Genomic DNA, 25916 nt, shown 5'->3' on the forward strand with positions numbered 1-25916 from the left:
TACTGGTACCTGGATCGAATATTTTAAACCTCAGGTGAGCGATTTCTCTATGAATTTTCAATGTTTCTCACCAAAAGGGAAGGTTTTAGCCAAAAATTTTTTTTTCGAAAATACCTTGGGATCAGGGGGTGTCAGAGGTGCGAAATAGCTTGGGACGTGACAGGTTAATAAATAATATTTATTTATTATTATTTACTAATAATAATAATTTTAAAAATATTAAAAATACATTATCTCTGTTGAAGCATATTAAGAAATGCTACTACGGTACCCTCCTTCCCTCCCGCGTCACCCCTCCAACCCACCCTCGCAACCTGCCCCAGCCTCCCCCATCCATTGTCCAACCATGTGGGAAGCTCCCAAGACCACGTGTTCCCTGGAAGACCACGTGTCCCCTGGATTGCGCAGTGCGCAATCCACAGGGCAGGTGCGCAAGGCAGGTGCGCAAGCGCAAAATTGCGCATGGTCTAGTGCGGTGCACAATGCGCAAACGATATCACCGGAGCGCAAGGGTGTGCAACTGCGCTTTGCGCAAGTGTTTACGCACCAGCCCAGCACTGATAACAGACATACGCATATAATTGTGCAATGGTAATACTGCTAGGTCATTACAATACATATTGAGTTATTCCTTTAGTAATGTCTAATCTTTCACCTAACTTGTGTGATGATTCTGGTAATACAGAATTGTAGTGACATTGTATGAATTCTTACATAATATTGTAGTAACACTGTGGTAATGCATACCTGTAACATTGTATGAATTGTTACATAATATTGTGGTAATGCATACCTGTAACACTGTATGAATTGTTACATAATACTGTGGTAACGCATAACTGTAACACTGTATGACTTGTTACATAATATTATGGTAATGCATAACTGTAGCACTGCATGAAATGTTACATATTGTTTGTAGTTACATAACTGAAGCAAGTGTAACATAATGCAATCGTCTGTCGTTACATAATTGTTACATATCGTTTGTAGTTACATAATTGTAGCAAGTGTAACATAATGCAATCGTCTGTCGATACATAATTGTAATAATTGCAGTCCTGACATCACTAATCCGGTCATGCTGCGGTTGATGATAGTGATGATGTGCCATGCCACTGGCTCGTGGAAGATACTAATTTGCTTTTTGTTTCACTTATAGAAGGAGTTTATGTGGTATTTTGGCATTAGTAGTAACACTTGCACTTATTTTCATTTGTTTGCTATGTGATCTTACTGTATTTCTTTTTATTTTATTTTATTTTTTTTTGTATGTATTGATTTTCTATAGTTTGTTTCTCTTCGTTTGAGTATGCTTTTTCGGTGTTGTCCAAGGTTGCATAATTGCTGGCTAATTCCCTTGTGACCCTTTTTTAAGGGTTAGTTTATACTGCACAGATATTGCTGAAAATGATACTATACAGTGCTCGTCAGAAGTATTGAGCACCCTGCGTCCATCCTACGAAACAAACCTTTCAACACTGAAAAAGCACATAAATAATGCATTTTATTTACCTTTACTGCTTGGTAGGGTATCCTTTAAGCTTCTTCACGGACCTGAGACATCTTAGAAGTGAAAGGGCGAGGCTCCTGAGGTACTAGAGGGGTATTTTGTCCCAGGAGTCATGAATGACTGCTTCCAGCTTAGGCAGAGAGCTCACATCCTTCCCTTGGAGATTCTTCTTTACGAGGTACCAGAGGTTTTCTATCGGGTTGAGGTCTGGGCTATTGCCTGGCCAGTCTTTCATGAATGATACCTTGCAGTCACGAAGCCAACTGGTGGCCGATTTGGCTTTATGAGCAGGTGCATCGTCCTGCTGAAACACTTGTGCACCTGTAAGCTCGAAGGACTCAGGTAAATGATCACAAAGAATCTATCTATCTATCTATCTATAGCCCGATGCCCTAATCCCGCAAAAGGTGGCCGCAGAAAAAACGCCTCCAAGTCGCTCTGTCACCCACCATTTGACTACCCTCCCCCCAACTCACCCCCCCTCCCTCATATACCTCTCTACTCCATCCCTCCACCTCATCCTCGGTCTACCCTTCCCTCTCCCTCCCTCCACCTCACCTACATACACCCTCTTAGTCAGTCTTTCATTCTCCATTCTCCTCACATGTCCAAACCACCTCAGTGTATTTCTCCTAATCTTCTCAACCACATTCACATCCACCCTAGAACGTTCCTTCACTTCTTCATTTGTCAACCTGTCCCTCCACGTCACTCCACATGCTCCTCTCAAGTAACTCATTTCATCATCACAAAGAAGCTCCAGATAACCGTCTTGATTCACCCTGCAGTTCTTGGGAAGCACAACAAGCTTCCCCAAACCTTTACCAGAGAAACAAGCCCATACCATGAGTGAATCAGGGTGTTTAACTGTGCTATCCACGTAACAGGGGTCAAGCGGGTCACTACCTTTGCGCCGGTACACCCGTGCTCCTCGTTTACAGGTAACACTAAATGTTGCCTCATCAGACCACAACACTGACAACCATTACTCTTCACCCCAGTTAAGGTATTTGTTAGCAAAGGCAAGCCTATGAAGTCGTTGGTAACGTGTAAGAAGAGGTTTTCTCACAGGCCTGTGACTTGTGTAACCAAGTTCATGGACTCTTCAAGACACTGTGCGCATAGAAACCTCACCAAACACTTCCAGGTTGCTCTCCTTTATTTTCCTTGTACTCACATGAGGATTAGACTCCACTGCACGTTTTAAAACATTAACAGACCTCAGGGAAGTTTTCCTGGGCCTACCAGACTGCGGTTTCTTTGTGGGAACGTTGCCACTGTTTTCCACTCGAAAACGGGCCCACCACCTACGCACTGTCGATCGAGCTACACCAACCAATTCACTAATTTCCTTCGTGGGGTGGCCTGCCTCCTTTAGAGCAATGATCTGGGATATGATTTCACTCGAAAGTTCATGGGTAGGGGCCATAACAAAGTGGCGAAAGCCAAAACACTGCGGGACACTGCGTAAAAAATGGCGCAATAAGAGAGGGAGGCGTGGCGGAGTTCCTCTCTCTCATGCAGCCCGTAGGCAACTGAGGCGGGAACCAACCAGCGCGCAGTAAGGCCTCAAGCTCCCGTGACGTCATGCTAGCACCCCAAACATCCGGCTCAATTTTTAGTACCAAAAACGGGTGATTCTTTTTTCGCCAAAAGTATTGCGCGCCCTGCCATAGGTGCTCGATACTTCTGACAAGCACTGTATGCCCCATATTTTGTTATTTTATATAAAAAAAATATATACACTATATAGAGTATTAACTATTTACACAGTCTTGTTGTTCACTTGTACCTATCATAGCCAATATACAGTATGTGTGACCACTGTGTGGAAATCTTTGTCTTCACGCTTGTGTGGAAGATGTTGTTCATTCTTGCTAACGTCATTTGTGCTGGCCATTTTCTTTTTTTCTAGTTTTCCTTGTAACTTGATTTGTCTCTTTCCACTAGGTAACTTTAATTAATAAATGTTTAATACAGATCTTTTGATCGCTCACTGAGCAGCTGTGATAGTATATTTTCTTTATTACTCTGTAGATGTAATAATGTATAGCTGTATGTATGAAATGTATTTTATGTTGGTAAAAATAGTAACACTCGTTGGCAGTAAATAAATGCTATAGTAAATGAATGAATATATACAGTGTAGAATATTTATTGTTGGTGCAAGTATTTAGTGACTGAATTATGCCGATAATTAAAGTAGGTATATGTATTTACAGTAAGTTGTAACTATACAGAACGTTTTATATGTTTGTGCAGAAGTTTTTTGTCTATCACTGTGTATTGTATAAATGAAGTAACTATGTCTATCTATCTATTTATCTATCTATTGCCAGACGCCTCAATCCCGTTTGAGGTGGCCACAAACAAATCGCCTCCAAGTCGCCCTGTCCCCCGCCATTTCACCGCCCTGCTCCCAACTCACACCCCCCTCTCTCATATACCTCTCCACCCCATCCCTCCATCTCATCCCCAGCCTCCCCCTCCCTCTTCCCCCCTCCACCTCACTCACATACACTCTCTTCGTCAGTCTTTCACCCTCCATCTCTCCACATGGCCAAACCACCTCAGTGTGTTCCTCATAACGCTTCCTATCACATCCACATCCACACCACAATGCTCCTTTATATCCTCATTCGTCAGCCTGTCTCTCCATGTGACTCCACAGGCTCCTCTTAAATAACTCATTTCCACTGTTCTCACTCTTGACTTGTGTCCTTCCAACAATGTCCAAGCTTCACTTCCGTACGCTAGAGTTGGTATCACAATACTGCCATGTAGTAACTTTTTCACTTCCATGCTCACTTCCCTGTTTCTTATCACTGCTTTCAAAGAACCAGCAACCTTTCTTCCCTGCTGTACCCTTTCAAGCACTTCACCCTCCAAACCTCCATCCTTACTCATCACACTACCCAAGTACTTAAACGTAATCACATTTTCCAATTCCTCACCGTCCAACCTCGCTGTACATTCACTGACTTCACTTCTCTCAAAGACCATCACTTTACTCTTCCCTACATTCACCTTTAGATTCCGTTTCTTACACACTCTCCCAAACTCATCCACCAAGCCTTGCAGCTCCCCTTCGTCTTCACTCAACAACATAGTATCATCTGCAAACAACAGTACAGGGAGTTTCCAAACACTATCCTCTCTCACCAGGGCCACTCCAACATCCACTACCCTACCTTGTACCTCTTTTATTACCCCATCCATGTACAGATTGAACAACCATGTAGACATGACACATCCCTGTTTCAACCCAACTTTCAAAGAGAAAAATTCGCTTAGTTCACCATCCACATGCACTGCAGCCTTCGCACCATCGTACATACTCTTCACAGCATTCAACAACTTCCCCTCTACTCCATATATTCTTAACACTTTCCACAATCCTTGTCTATCCACCCTGTCATATGCTTTCTCCAAATCCATGAAAGCTGCATACAACTTCTTTCCCTTCTCTAGAAACTTTTCCACTAAAGATCTAAGAATGAATATCTGATCTACACAACCTCTTCCCTTCTTGAAGCCTCCCTGTTCTTCTCCAACTAATTTCTCTGTTCTTTCTCTAACTCTGTCAATAAGTATCCTACCATACACTTTTCCTATTATACTAAGAAGACAGATGCCCCTATGATTACCACACACTTCTTTTTCCCCTTTTCCTTTGTCTATCTATCTATTGCCAGACGCCTCAATCCCGTTTGGGGTGGCCACAAACAAATCGCCTCCAAGTCGCCCTGTCCCCCGCCATTTCACTGCCCTGCTCCCAACTCACCCCCCCCTCTCTCATATACCTCTCCACCCCATCCCTCCATCTCATCCTCGGCCTCCCCCTCCCTTTTCCCCCCCTCCACCTCACTCACATACACTCTCTTCGTCAGTCTTTCACCCTCCATCCTCTCCACATGGCCAAACCACCTCAGTGTGTTCCTCATAACGCTTCCTATCACATCCTCATCAAAACCACAACGCTCCTTTATATATACAAGGGCATAATTATACCTGACTTCCAATCCTCTGGGACTCTACCTTCCTCCCAGGCCAATCTGCACATCTTCCACATCCATTCTACTACTATCTCCCCCATGTTTCAGCATTTCACCACACACTGCATCAATTCCTGGGGCCTTCCCCAATTTAACTTTCTTCATTGCTTCCACAACTTCTATCCCACTGATTTCTTCCTGTCTTCTCACCTCCCTCCTTCTCCCAGCCATTCCCCAGCCACTTATACTCGCATTACTTCCATCCTCTATGTTCAACAATTCCTTAAAGTGTTCTCTCCATCTGCTCACTTTTTCTCCCTTCTCCACTAGTAATCTACCATTTTTATCTTTCACTCCCCTGCTAACTTCACTTCCACCCTGTCTTACTCTTTTCACCTCTTTCCAGAACATTTTCTTACAGTCCCTCCATTTTACACTCAAATTCCTTCCAAATTCCTCATCCACTCTCTTCTTACTCTCTCTTACTAATCTTTTCACCTCTCTCTTTCTTTCTACATATAACTCTCTCTTCCGCCTCTCAACTTCTTCCACGGCCCTATTTCTCATCCATTCATTGTATGCTTTCTTCTTTTGTGCCACAGCCTGTCTCACCTCTTCAGTCCACCACGCTGTTCCTTGCACCCCCCTCCGTTTTCTCTTCCTTCCACACACCACATCACATGCTGCAGATATTTCTTCTGTAAATATCCTACACACACCTTCCACGTCTCCCATCTGCTCCAATTCATATTTGCCCAATCGTTCCTCCACTTCTCTCTTATACTCTGCCTTTTTCTCATCCTCTTGTAACCTTTCCACTCTCCTTGGAACTACTCCTTCCTCTCGTCTTTCCCTTCTTCTATTCCTCCATCTTACTTGAATTCTAATTCTGGCCACCACCAAGTAGGGGTCAGAAAGTCCACTCCCCCAACCTCTATAAACTCTTTCATCCATTACACATCTTCGCATCCTTTCATCCACACACACATAATCAATCATTGCCTTCCTTTCATTCAGTTCACCACCCACCCTTCTCATCACTCGCCATGTATACCTGTGGATCATTTTATGCCTGAAGAGGGTATTGGCTATCACCAACCCCCTCCCAGCACAAATGTCCACTAATGCACTCCCATTCTCATCTATCTCAGCAGGCACACCCCACTCACCAACTATTCCATCCACCTTCACATTCCCAACTTTACCATTCATATCACCGATCAAAAACACTCTCTCATTCCTTCCAAACTTTTCCATGCACACTTCTACATTTGTCCAGAACTCTTCTCTCACTCTTGTAGCATGATCTTGCGTTGGCGCATACACACACACAATTGCCCACATTTGTATTCCAACTTTCAACTTTACCCACACAATCCTTGACCCAACTGATCCATGCTGTCTTATGCTCTTCTTCCATCTTTCACTCACAACTATACATACTCCTTCCTTGGCCCTCTCATTCTCACCTACTCTATGTAACTCACTAATTTTTACTGTGGTGGGAATGGTGTGAGTGGTGTTGCACGTGGTGATAGTGTTGTCTTTCATGGGTTGATTGACGTGTTGTGGGGTGTTAGACACACGTTGATAGGCATGGCGTTGTCTCAGCAAACACGTATGGTGACATGGATTTCCCATACTGGTAGCTGTGGTGAGTAAATGAGTAGCGATGAGTAACTTGAGTGAAGATGAGTGAGTATGATGAGTTGTGAATGTGGGCTTGGTATTTGCTTCGTTGTCTTGAGCTTCTTGCACTCCTGCGTCAGCGGTGGATATTGGGTAGAGGTAGGAGAGAGAGGAGGGTGAGGTCAGGTGGTTGTGAGTTGTGAGTCGTGTCTTGCTCTTCGTTTGCTTGTTTTGTTTTTGTTTCTCGATGTATTCTCAATCCTTTATTTTTTTTCTTGTGATTTACTCGTTGTGGGATGAAGAATGTTGCTGCTTGTAGGTGCGTGTAGAAGATTATACAGACGACTCGTAGAGTTGTTACTTGTAGTTGATCATGAATGGTTGTAGTTCACTGGTTCGTCGTAGAAACTGGAATATTGTTTGTATCAATATTTTGTTAAACTACTGGCAAGGCGGAGTGTGACCTCTTCACCTCTACATCAGCGTGATGATCAGGGAGATGGAGGGGGGGTTGGAGTGAATACTGTCAGGAACTGGTTGCGAGTTGTTGGTTGTAAGAGGTATTGTTTGTTTTCTATCTTGATAATGTAGACTCAACTGTACACTCGTAGACTTGTAGACTTGTAGGCTCGTAGGCTTGCACGCTTGTAGACTCATAGACTCGTAGGGTTGTAGCTTGTATTTTGTAGGAATTCACTGTAGAACTGAAGCTAATCTTGGTTAGAGTCTCGCCTGCTTTTGTAGAAATTTACTGTAGATTCGTAGACGAGGTTCGTACGTTCGCTGCCACCATATCTTACAAAAATTTTGTAGCTTCTTGTAGTGTGTTTTGTAGACTCGTTATACATATATCAGACTCGTGGACGAGTGGTTGTTATACGTGAGTAGTTTTGTAAGTAGATAATCTTTGTTCCCTTTTTGTCATGCAATGACAGGAGAGGTAAAGATTAGTATGGGACTATTTTTATTTGCCTTGGAAATATTAACAAAGTCTCTCACACACGAGTGAAGTACTGTATAAAGTAGATTCCCGCGAGTAACCTCCCTGTCTCGCTCTCTCTCTCTTCCACCCTCTCGCCAATGTTGCTAGCCTCCTTCTCCCTACTACCTGTCTGTTCCATGGCCTGTCTCCTTCTGAGCTGAAATTCCTACATTCTTGTGTAACAGGGGTCGTGTCACGTGTGCTCTACTGTCGTGAAAGCTTCTACAATACTGTATGTCTGTGTGTATGTACTGCTTCCAGTGCACGATCAACATTCCTTCACTTAAAGAGTTGTAAGCTAATTTCCCATTCCCACACCTTGTCTGGTGCTCTGTCTATCTCTCTATCTATCTATCCATCATGCTTTCCGTTATGATTTAAATTTATAATATGGAGTCCTGGCAATTTGGCTTGTCAGTTAGTGTGAAGTTGCCCAAAGACAGAAGGACGATGAAACAATAAATGAAAAAAAGACACAAGAGGAAGGAAGCAAAGAAGGAAGATAGGAATGGGCATGCATCCGAGAGCAGCACTACATCGAGTGAGTGGATGGTGGGTGCAAACAATTAAATCAAGTATACTTTATATTCCATCAGACACACTTCCTTCTGAACATATTCAATAAAGTAATATACAGTACACTTTTATACCCCATCCCATATATATCATCCTGAAACAGTTAAGTAATGTACAGTTTTTATATTCCATCCCATGTATTTTTTTCTGCAACCATTGTAGTTAAGTATTGCACATTATGCTGTTACTGTTGAGTAACCCTGGCATGTCTGGCAGAGTAGATCTATCAACCACAGGCATGCAACTGCCCCTGCAGGGCCATCCCATGCAGTGAAAAAGTGTTCCCTTTTGACAGACAATGCTTTGTCACAGTGAGGTATGGAGATCAATGTGCAGTTTTGGTTCCTGGATGGACACAGCATTTGAGTTTCGTCATCCAGTTAACAGGAGCACCATAAAAGCCTCCACATCATCTCGTTATTTGGTTACATGGTTACCATCTGGCCTTGTCAGTTAATGCAGCGTGGGATTATCAGGAGATTACTATGCTGGACAAATGGCATATCTCATTCTGTACTATGTGCACAAGTCTAGTTATGAAATGGGTAAAGAGTATAGGGTGTAAAGCATCATAAAAGGGCAAGGTTTGACACTTTATAAACTTACAAGCAGATAAAATCACAAAAATTTTCATTAACCTGTATATGCTGCAGAGTCTTGCCCATGACAGTCATGAAGAGCTTTAGAGCATCGGCATCCTTCACCATGAAGAATTCTGAGAGAAAGATGTATTCACGGCAGCCATTGTCCATGAGAGCATACTGCTGACTCCGGAATAAAACCTCAAATGCATACTGGGGGTAAAATCAGTATCTCAGGTTAGTATACACATTAAAACACACATATTGAAAACATATTTATATTACCAGTGCTCTTATTGGAGGAGGGGACTATGCAACTTTAATACTGTACATGAAAAGAATAAATTATCCACTTATTGAAAAGTGAACGAGTAAAGTAACCTTTATGATCTCAACATCAAATTTCATCTACCCAGTTCTGCAGTATAAAATGCAGTTGAGTTCCATGTGTGCACACACCATGACATACCTTAGCATCACCTTTGCTAGCCGTGTGAGGAACAATAATATCTTGGGTGAGGCCTTGCGGTGTGAGCAGAGAATCCCGATTGCCGAGTGTGAACACAGTGCCACGACTCTTGAGGCTCTTCGTGAAGAAACTATTGGTGCGTGTATCCTCCACACCCATCAGGTCATCCCGAGTCACACCCTCCTCATACTAAAACACAGGTCACTGTTAGTAATATACTCTTTTTACTCTTAACTTGGCCAAAAACTGCTGTTTCCCATCTCAAATGCTGAGCTGTAAAATAGATGACTGCTAGAAAATGATACTAGTTATGAAGTGCTATGACAGGAGTGTAGAGCCATAATACTGTCTAACTGTCACTGAGGTAAGCCAAACAGTCTGCAAAGGAACAAAAATTTGGGCCAAGTTATGGTGAAGACAGTATGGCAAATTATGAAACATCAGATGAAGAAATTGCTGCTGTGCATGTCTGCTACAGTCATCAGGCCATCTAGAGCAGAGGTGGGCACCGCAAATGAAAATTCAGTTCCACAACGCAAATCCGCAAACTCAAATACTTGCCTTCCGCAACCACAAATCCACAAAATTCTTGAAATTTGCAGTTCCACAAATGCAAAAATGCAATCGCAAAAGAGTTTCATCCCTTTCAGTACTATGGCATCAGCCTCATTTTATTCTGGATACCATTATAGGACTATATTAAGTTTAGGGTGATATTTTTCGTAATCAGTGGGTTAAAACTCACCTCTAGTTACCTATCCACTACAATTCTATCTTTATTTACTCTATTCTGACTAACAACAGGCAACTTTATGAAGTTTGGAAACTGTCTAAAGTAATGAATGGGATATATAAAATTATATAGTAAAAATAAAAAATATATATTTCATTTATTATTAATAGTATATCACATTGTTTTTACTATAAAACTAAGGGTAAATCCTTCACTACTGTATATAAATGAATTAAATTACTACAGTACACTTCACGGCTCACACTTGACAATTTGACACACCAGTCCATCTCTATTCCTTGGCTCTAACCTCCTTAGTCCTAACTCCATAGTCACAGTCAGACTCCTCCAAAAACTGAGAAAGCGCCAACATACAGTATATCTACCTATCTGTCTATTTATCTATCTATATATATAATGGTATCGGATGGGGAAAGATGGTTGTCTGGTAAAAAAAAAAATGGAAAAACTGTGTTAAGTTTCATTTCTTATGTTTCTTGTTTAATCTGTTATCTATCTACCTAATGATTTTTGCTGAGACTGTAATACTGGCACTGGCATGTGCTATAAGTCTGACAAATTTGAAATTTAGACTAAAGGTCATATTCTAGGTGGACAGTGAGGCTTTGTAGCACATCTTTGTACTGTTCATCTTGTTATTGGCTTGTACAGTATGTTAAACAAATCTTTCTAGTATCGATGTAGTTTACATCAGTAGCATACATTAATGTATAACAACTCGGAATCTGCAAAATAAATTGACCTTGAATTAGGCTTTATATTTTTCCTTATTTATTGGGGAAAAAAATATCTTTGCTGGTTTTTATCTTTAAATCTTATTTCTTACCCTCCCCCCAGAAAGCAAATACAGTATATCATGAAGATACTGTAGTGAGGAACCCTCCAATGTAATGCAGAATACAACTTGCTATGACGATCTATTTATCTATCTATTGCCAGACACCTCAATCCCGTTAGGGGTGGCCACAAACAAATCGCCTCCACGTTGCCCTGTCCCTCGCCATTTCACTGCCCTGCTCCCAACTCACACCCCTCTCTCTCATTTACCTCTCCACCCCATCCCTCCATCTCATCCTCGGCCTCCCCTTCCCTCGCCCCCCCTCCACCTCACTCACATACACTCTCTTCCTCAGTCTTTCACCCTCTATCCTCTCCACATGGCCAAACCACCTCAATGTATTCCTCCTAACGCTTCCTATCACATCCACATCCACACCACAATGCTCCTTTATATCCTCATTTGTCAGCCTGTCTCTCAATGTGACTCCACAGGTTCCTCTTAAATAACTCATTTCCACTGCTCTCACTCTTGACTTGTGTCATTCCAACAACGTCCAAGCTTCACTTCCATACGTTAGAGTTGGTATCACAATACTGTCATGTAGTAATTTTTTCACTTCCATGCTCACTTCCCCGTTTCTTATCACTGCTTTCAAGGAACCAGCAACCTTTCTTCTCTGCTGTACCCTTTCAAGCACTTCACCCTCCAAACCTCCATCCTTACTCATCACACTACCCAAGTCCTTAAACATATTCACAGTTTCCAATTTCTCACCATCCAACCACGTTGTACATTCACTGACTTCACTTCTCTCAAAGACCATCACTTTACTCATCCTTACATTCACCTTTAGATTCCTTTTCTTACACACTCTCCCAAACTCATCCACCAAGCGCTCAACAACACAGTATCATCTGCAAACAACAGTACAGGGAGTTTCCAAACACTACCCTCTCTCACTAGGGCCACTCCAACATCCACTGCTCTACCTTGTACCTCTTTTATTACCCCATCCATGTATAGATTGAACAACCATGGAGACATGACACATCCCTGTTTCAACCCAACCTTCAAAGAGAAAAATTTACTCAGTTTACCATCCACACGCACTGCAGCCTTAGCACCATCATACATACTCTACACAGCATTCAGCAACTTCCCATCTACTCCATATATTCTTAATACTTTCCACAATCCTTGACGATGTTATGCTTTATTATTTAAACACAAGTACGAACGTTGCCTCCCACTTGGCTTATACCTGTTTTCATTCCTTTCCCGAGAGCTTGGTATGAAGCCAGTATCAAAAAGAGATGAATCTGATTAGCAGCCATTCTCTCTCTCTCTATTTCTTTTTGATGGAATAGTAAAATTATCATACAAAACATACGATAATGAAAAATGCTATTGTACATCGTACTGAAGGTGAATTTATCATATATATACAATAATTATCATACATGTAGCAACAATGTGGGAATGGCAGGTGGCGCTGGCAACTCACCCAGACCCCGCCTGCCGGCCTAAGGCATGTAGATGTTCAAGCGCAAAACCGCGAATTGCATAGAATTTGTCTCAAACGTAAATCCGCAAAGGAAATCACATTTCTGCAATTGCAGAATTTGCGAAGGCGATTGTGGAAGTGCCCAGGTCAGATCCACAGTCATACCCTCCACATACTAGAATACTGTACTCTGCAGGTTGTTGTTTTAGTCATTTTACCTTAATCAGGCCCAAATATTCATCTTTCTGCAGCTTACTGCACATAGCTTAGTGACAGAACTAGACTACACAATGGCTCTGCAGCATTTCACTGTACCTGTGCTTGGTGGTAAGTAGTAGTGACCATCATCCACTCACTTGATCTAGTGCTGCTGTGTAAACTTTTCACTTTCTTCATTATTTTTCTGCATTTGTCTTTCTCTCTCCCTATTTCTTCCATCCTTCCTGTCATTTTTTATTAATCTTCTCTTCATTCTTCACTGAGTGACAAGCCTACTGGGTTCCTGTAGCCCAGGAAATCATTTACAACACTAGGTGATAACCATATAACCAAATAATGGGGTGATGTGGACAATGCTGTAAACTGGAGAACAGAAACTGATGAATTCTGGTACTGGTTTCAAAAGAAAAAAATGTCTGAAAACAGGAATTGTATCGGAGTCGGCTGAGTACGATAAATAAATCAAAGTTTTACTCACTGACCCTAGACTCTCACAAGTCTTTTAGCACTTACTTTCTCACTGTTTTAGATGTGAATTAGCCCTTTTGGGTCACAAATAGGTCTGTACACCCAGTCTGAAAAATCGTCTTTTTGACCCTCCAAAATCAAGGTTTTTAAAATTAGAAAAAAATATAATACTCATGCAAGAAGAACTAATACACATCTGTCTACAAAATATAAGGACTCTACTTACCACACAAGATCCACAAAAGCAATGGGAAGTTGTGTGGCAAGTGGTGTGTGGTGTCACAAATAAATGCATTTCTGAATACTGTACCAAATGAAATAGGAACACTCCTACTACAGTAAAATCCTAAATCTGTGTTATATTTTCTCAAATGGATTGTCCAATACCCAGGATATTAGTAAACATTGAGAGAAATGCTAATAACATTCATCAGCTTCCAGCCATAGTTTTGAGACGAGCTGAAATAGGCAAGCCATGATCGTGGCCAGGAGATCCGTACCCAGGATACCTGAAAAGGTTAAGGCTGGGACGAGGAGGAGGATTTTTAAGAAATAAGGCCATATCACGCACTGCCTTAAATTATACTTCAATTAAAACATAAAGAACACTTACATCATACTGCTATAATATCACTGTGGTTAGAATTTAACTAGGTAAAAAAACACTACAAAGAGAATAGTCATCTGTCAAGGTGCAGTGGTAGTTAAATGACACCCCCCTGCCCCCATACACACTTGTATTCTGCTAATGACATGACTCTGGCTTAATGTTTACTTCTGATGGTGTACAAAAGCAGGCTGCAGTTGCAGTTAAATCTTATCTAGAAATCCAATTTCTTTTTATGGGTTTGCTATTGAACTTCAGCATGACATACGTAATTTAAAAGTACAGTATACACATCATATCACTGCCTTTCTTGAACTTTTATTGGAAATCTAATTATCTATCTATCTATAGCAAGATGCCCTAATCTCATTAGGGGTGGCCACAAACTAATCGCTTCCATGTCACCCTGTCCCCTGCCATTTCGATGCTCTCCCCCCAAATTACACCCCCCTCTCTCTCATACACCTCTCCACTCCATCCCTCCATCTCATCCTTGGTCTCCCCTTCCCTCTCCCCCCCCCACCTCACTCTCATAATTCTCCTCATTCGTCTCTCACCCACCACCCTCCCTACATGACCAAACCACCTCAATATACTGTATACAGTATCTCCTAATGCTTTCTATCACATTAACATCCACATCACAATGCTCCTTCACCACCTCATTTGTCAGTCTAACTCACCATGTAACTTCACATGCTCCTCTCACACAACTCATTTCTACTGCTCTCACTCTTGTGTCCTTCCAACAAGGTCCAAGGCTCACTTCCATAAGCTACAGTGGGTTTCACAATACAATCATGTGGTGCCATTTTTTTTACTTCCATACTCGCTTCCATATTTATTATTACTTTCAATGGCCCAGGACCTTTCTTCCCTGTTGTACCCTATCAAGCATCTAAATTTTCATCCATACTCACCACACTACCCAAGTACTGTACTTAAATGCATTCACATTTTCCATTTCCTCACCATCCACCCTCACTGTGCATTCAGTGACTTCAATTCTTGCAAAGACCACAACTTTACTCTTCCCTACATTCACCTTTAGATTCCAGTCCTTACATACTCTCCTATACTCATTCACCAAGCCTTGCAGTTCCCCTTAGACTTCAGCTAACAATACAATATCATCTGCAAACAACAGAACAGGAAGTTTCTAAACACTGCCCTCTCTCATAAGGGCCACTCCAACATCCACTGCCCTAATCAAATTATGCTTAGTAATAATGGAAGGAATATCTGCATTATTAATGCAGGTTGTCATTGTTGCACAACATCTAATGCTGGTACTTTACAGAATAATAATATATGATATATATATATATATATATATATATATATATATATATATATATATATATATGTACATATACTGTATATATATATAAAATAATTCATCCATCCATCATCTAACCCTACACTGCCCCACGAGGAGCGCAGGAGCCCGGAGCTAGGCAGTTGGTCTCGACATTTAAGATGAGAGTGACCAGCCTCACTCATCCCTGAGTGGCACTACATGAGCAATCAACCTCAACCATCCCTTGGATATAAACCTTCACTGGGTCAATCCGACTGGAGCGCAATAATCACCGGTACCCACTAAACCACCAGGTGCCAACATTTGGCTATATGGTTACCATCCAGCATAGTAAATGGTTTCCTGGTGTACAGAAAACCATTTGGCTTGTCACTCAGTGTAGAGTCACCCACAGGCAGAAGGAAAAGGAAAGAATGAAGGAAAGAAAGAAAGAAGAGGGGGTGTAATAATTTATGAAATTGCATCCAAACACCATAATTCTTTCAGCATTCATATTTGTCTTTTCATTTTAAAGAAGATGTAAACTGATTACAGTACCCTTGCTTCCGAGATGGATTTGTCCAAGACATTTCACGTCTAAGACGGAGACCATACATAATAATACAAAATATTGCCATAATATGGTTGCATATGTCCACTACAGAACCAGTGATACATAACGGCCAAAATCCGAGGAGAATGCAGCTATGACAGTCTCACCCGGTCCAACATAGTTCCTGCACCCGAGAGGGTGATGTAGATGTTGTCCAATAAAATATTGGCATCTTGTCATGTGATGAGCAAGCACAGCTTGCTTTTGTCTCTCACCAGAGCATCATGGACACACTTACTGCGTTGCACTCACCATTTGCTCATAGGTTATTGCCTCTCATTATATAACCATGTCTAGGAAACTGTCTGCTAACCCCTTGAAGTGCCGCCATCTACCTCAGGATACTAAGCTGGAGATAATTGAGCTACTAAGCTGGAGATAAGTTCAGAAACACACACTTTCAAGGTGAGAAAATTTGTTTTGGTTCCAAAATAGGTCTACTGAAGGTTGATGTTTTTAGGGGCACTTTTTGATGATTTTGTGACAATATCAATTTTTTCCATGAGGTCTTGTGTTGGTCCAAGATGTTTTTTGTCCTAGATGGGGCCCTCAGGTGACAATATTACCATCTTGGATGCGTGGTACAGTACTATACTGCCTCTAATGCATCCAACAACAAATTATTTTCAAAGGGTTTTTTAGGCACACGCTTCTTAGAAGTAAGTAACGTCTCTGCCACTAGCCAAATAATAAAAAAATAACAGAGCACATAACTTTGGTGCTTCCCTAAATTATTACACCCAGTCATTAGCCTAATAGTAAAACATATAACATTTTAAGTATCAAAAACCGCGTAAAATCTTGGGCATCAACAATGTTGTACAGATTGTTCCCGCTATAACAATGAGATGCATTTGTGAGAACTCATCACTGGGACGGTGTATTATTAAATGGGGACATTATAAAAGAAGGTATACTGTAGGGATGCGTTTGGGAGCTTTGGAATTATACACCCCCCCCCTCCCCAAGTCCAAAACTCACCCAAATGAAGCTCACTTAAACCCCAAAACAGTTTTAGAACAAGTTAAACTAAGCCAAAAGGCAGTTTATAACTCATTTAAACCCAAAAATAAAATCTGAAAATCATCAAAAATATGTCTGGAAAAATTCAAACTTAGTAAACTACAGTAAACCCTCCATAATTTGGATTAATTGGGGGGAACCCTATGTCGAATTATCAAAAAATCTGAATTATTGGAACTCCTGCTTGCCCCTATCCCCAGATCACACTCACGCTCACTAAAACATGGCTTTTTCACAAAAACATTGAACAGTACAGTATATTATTACTTTATACTCAAACAGTGCACAATACAATAAATAAAATAGTGTCAGACCTTGATAATGAGATCTTGCAACACAGCAGTAGAGTACAGTACACTTAACTGTACTGAAGGTACAGTACAGTCTTTAAAAATTACATTTATTACTACATTTATGTTTCCTATACACCAGGAAACCATTCACTATGCTGGGTGGTAACCATATAACCAAATTGTCGCTCCTGGTGGTTTAGTGGGTAATAAAGGTGCTCCAATCGGATTAAGCCAGTGAAGGTTTATATCCAAGGGGTACTTGGGGTTTGTTGCTCACATAATGCCACTCAGGGAAGAGTGAGGCTGGTGACTCTCATCTTAAATGCCAGGACCAACTTTCCTAGCCCCGGGCTCCTACGCTTCTCATGGGGCAACGTAGGATTAGATGATGGATGGATGGATGGATGGATCACTGCAAAAACTGTTCACATCCAATTATCACTGGAACCCTTTTCCAACTTGTCTCGCTTAATTTGAATTTCTATCTGAATTAAAATTATTTGTCTGGTGGTCAAAAAAGATCCGAATTAACCGATTTCTGAATTATTCGGGTTTGAATTTGAGAGTGGTTTACTGTATACCCCAAAATGACAGTGTTCACCCCACCTATGACTATAACACATTAATCTAAGGCTCAAAACAGTTTATAAATCAACCAAAACACAAAATTTAAGTCTAAAATAATACCAAAATCAATAAAAACAAAACAAAACAAAACAAAACCCATCACATAACCGGGGACTGGGCCATCAACAGGCAGGGATGGGCGTTAATTTTTTCAGATCACTAAGGCAGGGTATTATATAGCGATGGATTGGACAGCAAGGAATGCCTGTATACGAAATGAAAATCATACACAAACCTCTGGTCATTAGCCAAATAATGAAAAATAACATTTATCCTTACAAGTATGGAAAATTTTGGCTAACTATTAGTCCCAAAATGAAATAACATTTACACTTAAAAGTATGTAACGTCTTAGCCATTTGCCAACTACAGGCCAACCCAGCCTACAGAACTAACACATATATACATCATCTAATCCTGTGTTGCCCCATGAGGAGTGCAGAAGCCCAGGGCTAGGCAAGTTATTCCTGAATTTTAAGGTGAGAGTGATCAGCCTCACTCATCCCTGAGTGGCATTACATGAGCAATAAACCCCAACCATCCCTTGGATATAAACCTACACAGGCTCAATCTGGCTGGAGTGCCATAATTATGCACTAAACCACCAGGCGCCATAGTAGTAGTAGTAGTAGTAGTAGTTCTTCCCTAGGCAGTCTGGCCGAACAGCCCCGAGTCCCTTAGGAAGGCCATGGCTGAGACCGGGCTTTCCCACAGAGCTCTCAAAGAGTGTATGTTGTGTTGTTGGCGTAGGTGATTGTGTGCAATGCAGTCTTCCATAATGTGCTTAATAGTATGGGATGCTGTGTTGCATCCTGGACAGGCAACAGCGACGGAGTCATCCAGCCTCTTCTGGTAGCCTAAGACGGCTGGATGGTGCTCACATCTCAGCCTGGCCAGGTGGACCTGTCCTCACGAGGAAGATAGGATTCAGAAGGGTGGATGTCAGGAGGCCGTGCATGCAGCTGTGTGTTGTCTTTAAGTGACTGAATGGAGCGGAGAGTGATCTGAGTGTGGATATGCTTCTGGAAGCTGGTTTGAGGTGGGCGAGGGGGGAGAGATGACCGTATTTGTGTATGGTATCGTGTGCTGGGTGTTGTTTTGATGTTTCTTGGTGTGGGTGGATGTGCTGCCATGTACTGTAGTGGATGTTGTAGGTTTGTGGAGGCTGCAGCAAGAAACTGGGTGCCTCTCATGTCTAGGTGATCCTTGACTTTGAAAACTTTGGTTTCTTGATGTAGGTGGTCTGTGGGTGTGGTAGCTGTGCAGCCAGTGATTATTTTTGGGGCCTTGTTCTGTATGGTCTGTAGAGTGTTGTAGTGTGTTTTGGTGAGGTTAGAAGCCTAGGCAGGGCTTGCATAATTCGTCACTGAATGTATGTATTGTTTGTAAAGTAATCACTCCAATATCCGACGTAATAGAGCCATAGGTAGGTCCGGATATTGGTTCTGTCCGGATATTGGGCCCCAGCTTATGGACTTGTACTTATGGACCCTAACTCAGAGAAACACCTATACAACTCCCTCTGGACATGCATAGCACCTATTTAAGACCCAAATCACACCAATAAGGCACATAAATGACTGAGATAAATGCAAAAGAAACATAAAATGAGGGTTTAGAAGTAGGTTCATACAATAATAAACATTCTGGTGACTGGCTCCTGGGTACTTATGGACCCTAACCTAGCCTAACTCAGAAAAACACCTTCCTACTGCACATGCATAGCTCCTAACACCCTATTCACACCAATAAAGGACATTAAAGAGTGAAATGAGGTAAGTATAGTATGGAAAAAAAGTACAGTATGAAACATTCTTATGTCCGGATAGTGGGGATGTTCGGATATTGGGCGTCCGGATATTAGAGTGATTACTGTATACTGTGGTGGTGGTTTCTTTGTTGTGTCCGAATGTTGTATGGGCAAGTGACCTCAAGGCACTGAGTCTTGGTGTTATTTTATTTTTAATGTTTGTGATGTGTTGTTTAAATGACACTGATGTACTGTATGTTACACCAAGGATTTTGGGTGAGTCTGTGTGCGGTAGGGGAGTGTTATTTATGGAGAGGTGTGGGATGTGACTGTGTTCTGCTGTCCAGTTTGTGAGAAGAGTCACTGTAGATTTGGCTGGGGCTATTTTGAGCCTGTTTGTGGTGAACCATTCGTGTAATGTGTTGAGGTAAGGTTGAATGATGTGAGCAGCTGTGTTTGCATTTTGGTGTGTACATGTAAGTGTTATATCATCTGCATAGGAAGCTATGTGTATCTGTGGTGTGTGGGGTGTGGGTACGTCGTGCATGTATAGGTTAAAGAGTGTAGGGGACAAAACAGATCCTTGGGGGACGCCGTTTGTGAAGTTTCTGATGTTAGAAGACTGACCGGCAAATGTTACGTGTGCACATCTGCCTGCTAAGTAGTTTGCCAGCCATCTTTTTGTGTTATTGTGCATGTCTGTGTTGAGTATTTTGTTTGTGAGGTTGTGGCGGGGGATGGCATCAAAAGCTTTGCTAATGTCTAGTGTGATTAGGATTGTTCTGTGTGGTGGCCTAGCTGAATTCATGCCATCGAAAACTCTCTGTGTAAAGTCTGTAAGAAGGGTGTTTGTGGAAAGTAGTGGCCTAAAGCCATGTTGTGACTGGGCTAGGGGAATGTGAGGTGTGACTAGTTGTAGTATCAGTCGCTCAGTGACTTTAGAGGGGGTGCAGAGAAGTGTGATGGGGAGATGTGAGGAGAGTAGCATGGGGTCTTTGTTGGGTTCAGGGATAGTGATGATATTGCCATGCTTCCAGATGTTGGGTATTATGTTGTGTGAGTAGCTGTAGTTTGATATGTTGATGAGTGCTTGTATGCCTTGTGGTCCTAGGTATTTAAGGTGAATGTTGCTTATGTTGTCTGGTCCACAGGCAGATGAGTGCTTGAGGTTGTTAATGATGTGCTTCGTCTGGTTGTAAGTGAAAGGTGCGTAGTCTGGGTCTGCGGGGAACTGTTTCTTTGGTCGGATGATACGTCGGTCTTCGGGATAGGGGTTTAGATGGCTGACTTGTGAAAAGTGATTGATGAGGGTGTTTGCTTGTTGTTTGTTTGAGGGTATGGTGTCTGTTGTTGTGATGGCAGCGTGTGATTGTGTGGTGTTGCTGTTGGAAAGTGTGATGCTGTTTAGTGTTTTGTAGAGTTTGCTGATGTTTGTTTTGTGGTCAAGTGTTTGGAGGTTATTTTTCCAGTTTAATGTTTGCTGTTCTGATATTTTATTGTTTATTTGAGTGTTGAGTTCTTGTATCTGTTGTACAGTGTCTTGTGTATGGGGTGTTGGGGAGTGTCGCAGTGTGTCCCGTTGTCTGATGAGGCCTTGAATTTCTGGTGTGAAGTTGGGGTTGTGTCTCTTTCTGTTGCCTCTAGGGATGTGTCTTTTGTCTGCATTTTGTATAATTGTATTGAAAGTGTGCACAGCGGTGTTAATGTTTGTGATGGGTGTACTGCTTAGTGTTTCGAGATGTTGTTCTGTTTCAGTTACAAAGGCCTCCCAGTTGGCTCTCTTATAATTAGTGTATGTGTGTTTGTGGCCAGCTGGGGTGATTCTTGTTTTGGCAGTGATGATGATTGGGAGGTGATCAGAACCTAGGGTTTTGACCACTCTCCATGATGTAGTGGGGGCGAGGTTTGGGGAGCAGAAGGTGATGTCTGGAGATGATGGGAGGAAGAGGGCTTGGTGTGGGATATGGCTATGTTGGTCTAGACTGTTTAGTATGAAAAGGTTGATCTGTCTGGGATTGTAGTACCAGCCCTCTGTCTGTGTCAGGGTTTTTGACAAGCCAGGCCGACAACTTGGCATTGAAATCACCACCCAGGATGATGTTGGGTATGTTAGTGATGTGGTGTATCTGTGGAGAGTAATTGTGTGGTACTGTGGGGGACGACTGGGGGGCAATGTATGTGTTAGCGATTGTTATGTGTGATTTGTTGCCAATGCGTATTTTAAATTATTGTATTTCTGTTGTGGTGTCACATGGGGGGAGAAGTGACTTTGTGTGTGCACTGGTATCTGCAAAGTTGATGGATTTGTGTACCAGGGTGATGAGTCCACCGCCACCGCCGTCGGCCCGGTCTTGTCGAATGGTGGTGAAGTTATGAAATGTCGGTGTTTTCTGTGCTCTGTGTAGTTTTGTTTCTTGTAAGATGGCAATGTGTATGTTCTTTTGTTTGATGAATTGTGTGAATTCATGTTTTTTGGTGTTTATGCCATCTATGTTTAACTGAAGGATGTTTATGTTGTGTGTGCAATGTGTGTTGACTGGTGCAGCATGGGGGGGAGGTGGTGTGGGTGGAGGGGAAGGGGTAGGAGGAGGTTGTGATGGAGGTAAGGGTTAAGGTGGATTAGGATGGGTTGGAATGGGAGGAATTGGGGGACTGGATGGTGTGGGAAAGGTCAGTGGGTTTGGCTATGGAGGTGTGAAGGAAGTAGGAGTAGAATTGGAAAGGGGGTTGATGGGTGGGGGGAAGGAGCATAAGGAGCAGGTCCAGGTGTTTGTGTAATGTTTTCTGGATGCAAGTGTTGTGCAGGTGTAATGGGACCAGTTCTTGTAGGAATTGCACTGAACTGAACCCTTTGTCTGTCGGATCGACGTGATAGGTTTTGAGCATGTTGGACATATGTATTTGTTGGTGGGTCCTGAATTGCTCTCAATGTCCCCGGCAGAAGAAGTCGTCGAGAAATGACAGCCGGCGAGTCATTTCTCGATGTAGAAAAAACGATTTTGTTGTGTGTGTTGTGTTGGGAGATGTGGTACTTGCCCGGGCGACTGAAGCCACTCCCAGGTACTCGAGCCCCGTGAGGGGCCGGGGGGGTTTGCGGTGGATTGGCCCCCATGCTGTCCTACTCTTCTCTTCGACAGCCTCAGGGGTAGACCCACGACGAAGACACCACCGCTCCAGGAAGTAGTAGTAGTAGTTGTTCCCTAGGCAGTCTGGCCGAACAGCCCCGAGTCCCTTAGGAAGGCCACGGCTGAGACCAGGCTTTCCCACAGAGCTCTCAAAGAGTGTATGTTGTGTTGTTGGCGTAGGTGATTGTATGCAATGCAGTCTTCCATAATGTGCTTAATAGTATGGGGTGCTGTGTTGCATCCTCGACAGGAAACAGCGACAGAGTCATCCAGCCTCTTCTGGTAGCTTAAGAGGGCTGGATGGTGTCCACATCTCAGCACCATAGTTTGGTTATATGGTTACCATGCAGCGTAGTAAATGGTTTCTTGGTGTACAGGAAACCATTTGGCTTGAGATGCAGTGTACAGTTACTTGTAGACAGAAGGAAGAGGAAAGAAAGACGAAAGAGGAAGGAAGGAAAGACGGAAGGAAGAAAGGAAAGGGCAGTCACTCGAGAGCAGCACTACATAGAGTGAGTGGATGGTGAGTGCCCCCACTTACCACTAATACATAGTGGTAAAAATAAATTTACTTTAACCCCTGATATTGAACTTTACTCATGAGTAGAAAATGACTGTCCCTCATATAAATCATGATTAAAACTACATTCCATGATACAAAGCATAAAAGGCTGGGTATAGTGTATGTCAATCAGCCAGACACATACATAAGTAGCACAGCACTGTATAATGTAGTGGCTCACATTACACAAAAACTAAAAATGGTAGACTATTCTAGATTTTAAGACAGTACAGTATTCAGTGACGTGTATCTTTATTCACCTTGAAAACTTACGCACTGCAGGTTCTATGGTATAAGGAAGCAATGGTTTTTGGTAGTTGTTCTCTGGTTAATGTTGGCACATTCAATGTTCCCTGCAGCGTTAAATATTCACTCTGAAGTTACACTCAAAGCTGAGCATCATCTATATGCACAAACAATAGTAGCTTACACACTATTGCCTATACATATACACCATCAGAAGATGATCACATTCTCTCATTAATATACTACTGTATACTTTCTTTAGATATGAGTGCAATGCTACAAACCTTGTACAGTAATCCCCGTACTATCCGGACCCCCACTTTCCGGACACCCCACTTACCGGACATTTTTGGTCCTGGAATTCAATATCCCCCAAATTGTCCCAAAAGCGTAAAAAATTTGAAAAAAAAAAAAAAAGACTTTTTCCCTTCATAATTTTAACTTGGCGTGTGCAGCGCGGACCAGCTGTGTTTTGGTGCGTAGTTCCACCGCCGTCCGCTAGAGTGCCACTGCATCCTCCCCACTTACCGCCTGTCTCTTGTTGTGAGTGCACGCTAGTCATCATGGCTGCCCACGTGCTCGCTTTTGTGGTGGTACTCTACTTCCTGCAGGCTCTGCTGCTGCTCTCCTGCCTCTTGTTAGTGTGTGTGATGATGGCCCTGCCACCTGAGAAGAGGAAGAGAGTGGTTTTGACTCTGGAGAAGAAGAGGAAGATATTGGACAAGGTGGACGCATCCACCGTGAATTCAACCAGGCCCAATCTACTTTGTTTGATATCACGAGATCCCGTGACAAACTCATGCAGTACACGGCTGAATTCTCGTCAAAGAACTAACGCAACGTGGAGAGAAGGATGATGTTTACTCCCCAGTATGCTGAAGTCGACCACTCCATGTTGATTTGGTATTGACAGCAATGTGCTGCTGGTGTGCTGGTGCATGGCACGGAGCTGAAGGCTGCTGCTGAGAAGTTTGCAAGGCTACATGGCTCCCCCGACTTCAAGGCATCCAAGGGTTGGCTCTTCGTGTTCAAGTTAAGATACGGCCTTACCAACCGTAAGTCTCATGGGGAAGCTTTGGAGCCAACGAGGATGGAGTAGAGGAGTTTCGGCACAAGGTGAAGGGCTTGATCAACAGGGAGGGTCTAACTCTTGGTCAAGTCTATAACCCTGACAAAACTGGTTTATTCTATCGCTCTTTGCCAATGAACACTCTAACCGAGGAGATGGAGAGGCATGTACCTAGCCGCAAGCTCTGCAAGCAACGGATATCTGCTTTGTGTTGTGCCATTGCTAACGGCATGCACCGGCTTAAGCCCGTTATTGTTGGCTGTGCAAAAGCAGCCTCTGTGTCTTCGTGGGTGATGGATGTCCTTCCTGTCATTTGGCACCATTCTTTGAAGGCATGGTTCACTGCCCAGATCTTCAAAGACTGGTTCCACCACCATTTCATCAAGGAGGTCATCCATTACCAGACGAAGACACTGGGAATCCCGCGCGACCAGGTAAAGGCCCTCCTTCTCCTCGACAATGCACTTGCCTCCCCTTGCGACAAGGAACTTGGTGGCTGAGAATGGGTGCATTAGGTGCATGTTTCTGCCACCTAATACGACTGCTCTTATCCAACCAATGGACCAAGGAGTGATCGTGGCAAAGAAGAGGCTGTACCGACGGAAGTTCCTGGACGAGGTGATGGTTGTTCTCGGGGACAAGGACGAGCGCAGGGAGGGACGGGACACGCAAGGCCAGCGGACTTTGGAAAACCTTCGCCGCTACAACATCAAGTCTGCAATCTACAACTGGGCCAGTGCATGGAAGTAAGTCCCTGTCAAGACTCTAGAAAATGGCTGGTCTCATCTGCTTCTCGGAATGGATGTGGAGCACGATTTCCTAGGTTTTGACGTGGATGACTTCCATGCAAGTCTACGTGCGCATGGCGACGATGTTGATGTGGACGAAGTGCGTGAGTGGTTGGATGACGATGAGGACGATCCTGGGTATCAGACCATGTCTGATATCGAGATCGCATCTTCAGTTGCAGGTGTCAGTACCCAGCTTGAAGATTCCGACGAGGACGGCGACGATGATGTGGACTCCTCTCAGCGTGACACTACTCCAGCCATCCCCAAGCTTAGCGTACTCCAGGAATACGTAGAGTTCGTTCTCGACTACCTGGAACACCCGGACTGCGACAGGGAGATGGGGCCATTGGGACTTCTGGAGGAAGTGCAGGCTTTCAGGCAGCGCATCATTAATCGCCAAAATTGTCGTTCCTTGTGTCAATCAACCATTGACAGCTTT

At 42.9% G+C, this 25916-nt stretch overlaps 1 protein-coding gene across 3 annotated transcripts in view; it reads right to left on the minus strand.

Moving 5' to 3' along the window:
- Positions 1-25916, minus strand: part of Vps52 (vacuolar protein sorting 52) — a 275681-nt gene that overhangs the window by 107461 nt on the left and 142304 nt on the right. For all 3 annotated transcript variants that reach the window (XM_080285720.1, XM_080285718.1, XM_080285719.1), the window contains exons 8-9: positions 9746-9934; positions 9334-9489 (exon numbers count right to left, since the gene is read on the minus strand). In XM_080285720.1, the coding sequence (XP_080141846.1) occupies positions 9334-9489; positions 9746-9934 (345 nt within the window). The remainder of the gene's footprint in view (positions 1-9333; positions 9490-9745; positions 9935-25916) is intronic.

This window comes from Coenobita brevimanus, chromosome 107 (assembly GCF_032717465.1).
Source record: "Coenobita brevimanus isolate Jiangsu-jjx chromosome 107, ASM3271746v2, whole genome shotgun sequence".
Classification (NCBI taxonomy): Eukaryota; Metazoa; Arthropoda; class Malacostraca; order Decapoda; family Coenobitidae; genus Coenobita; species Coenobita brevimanus.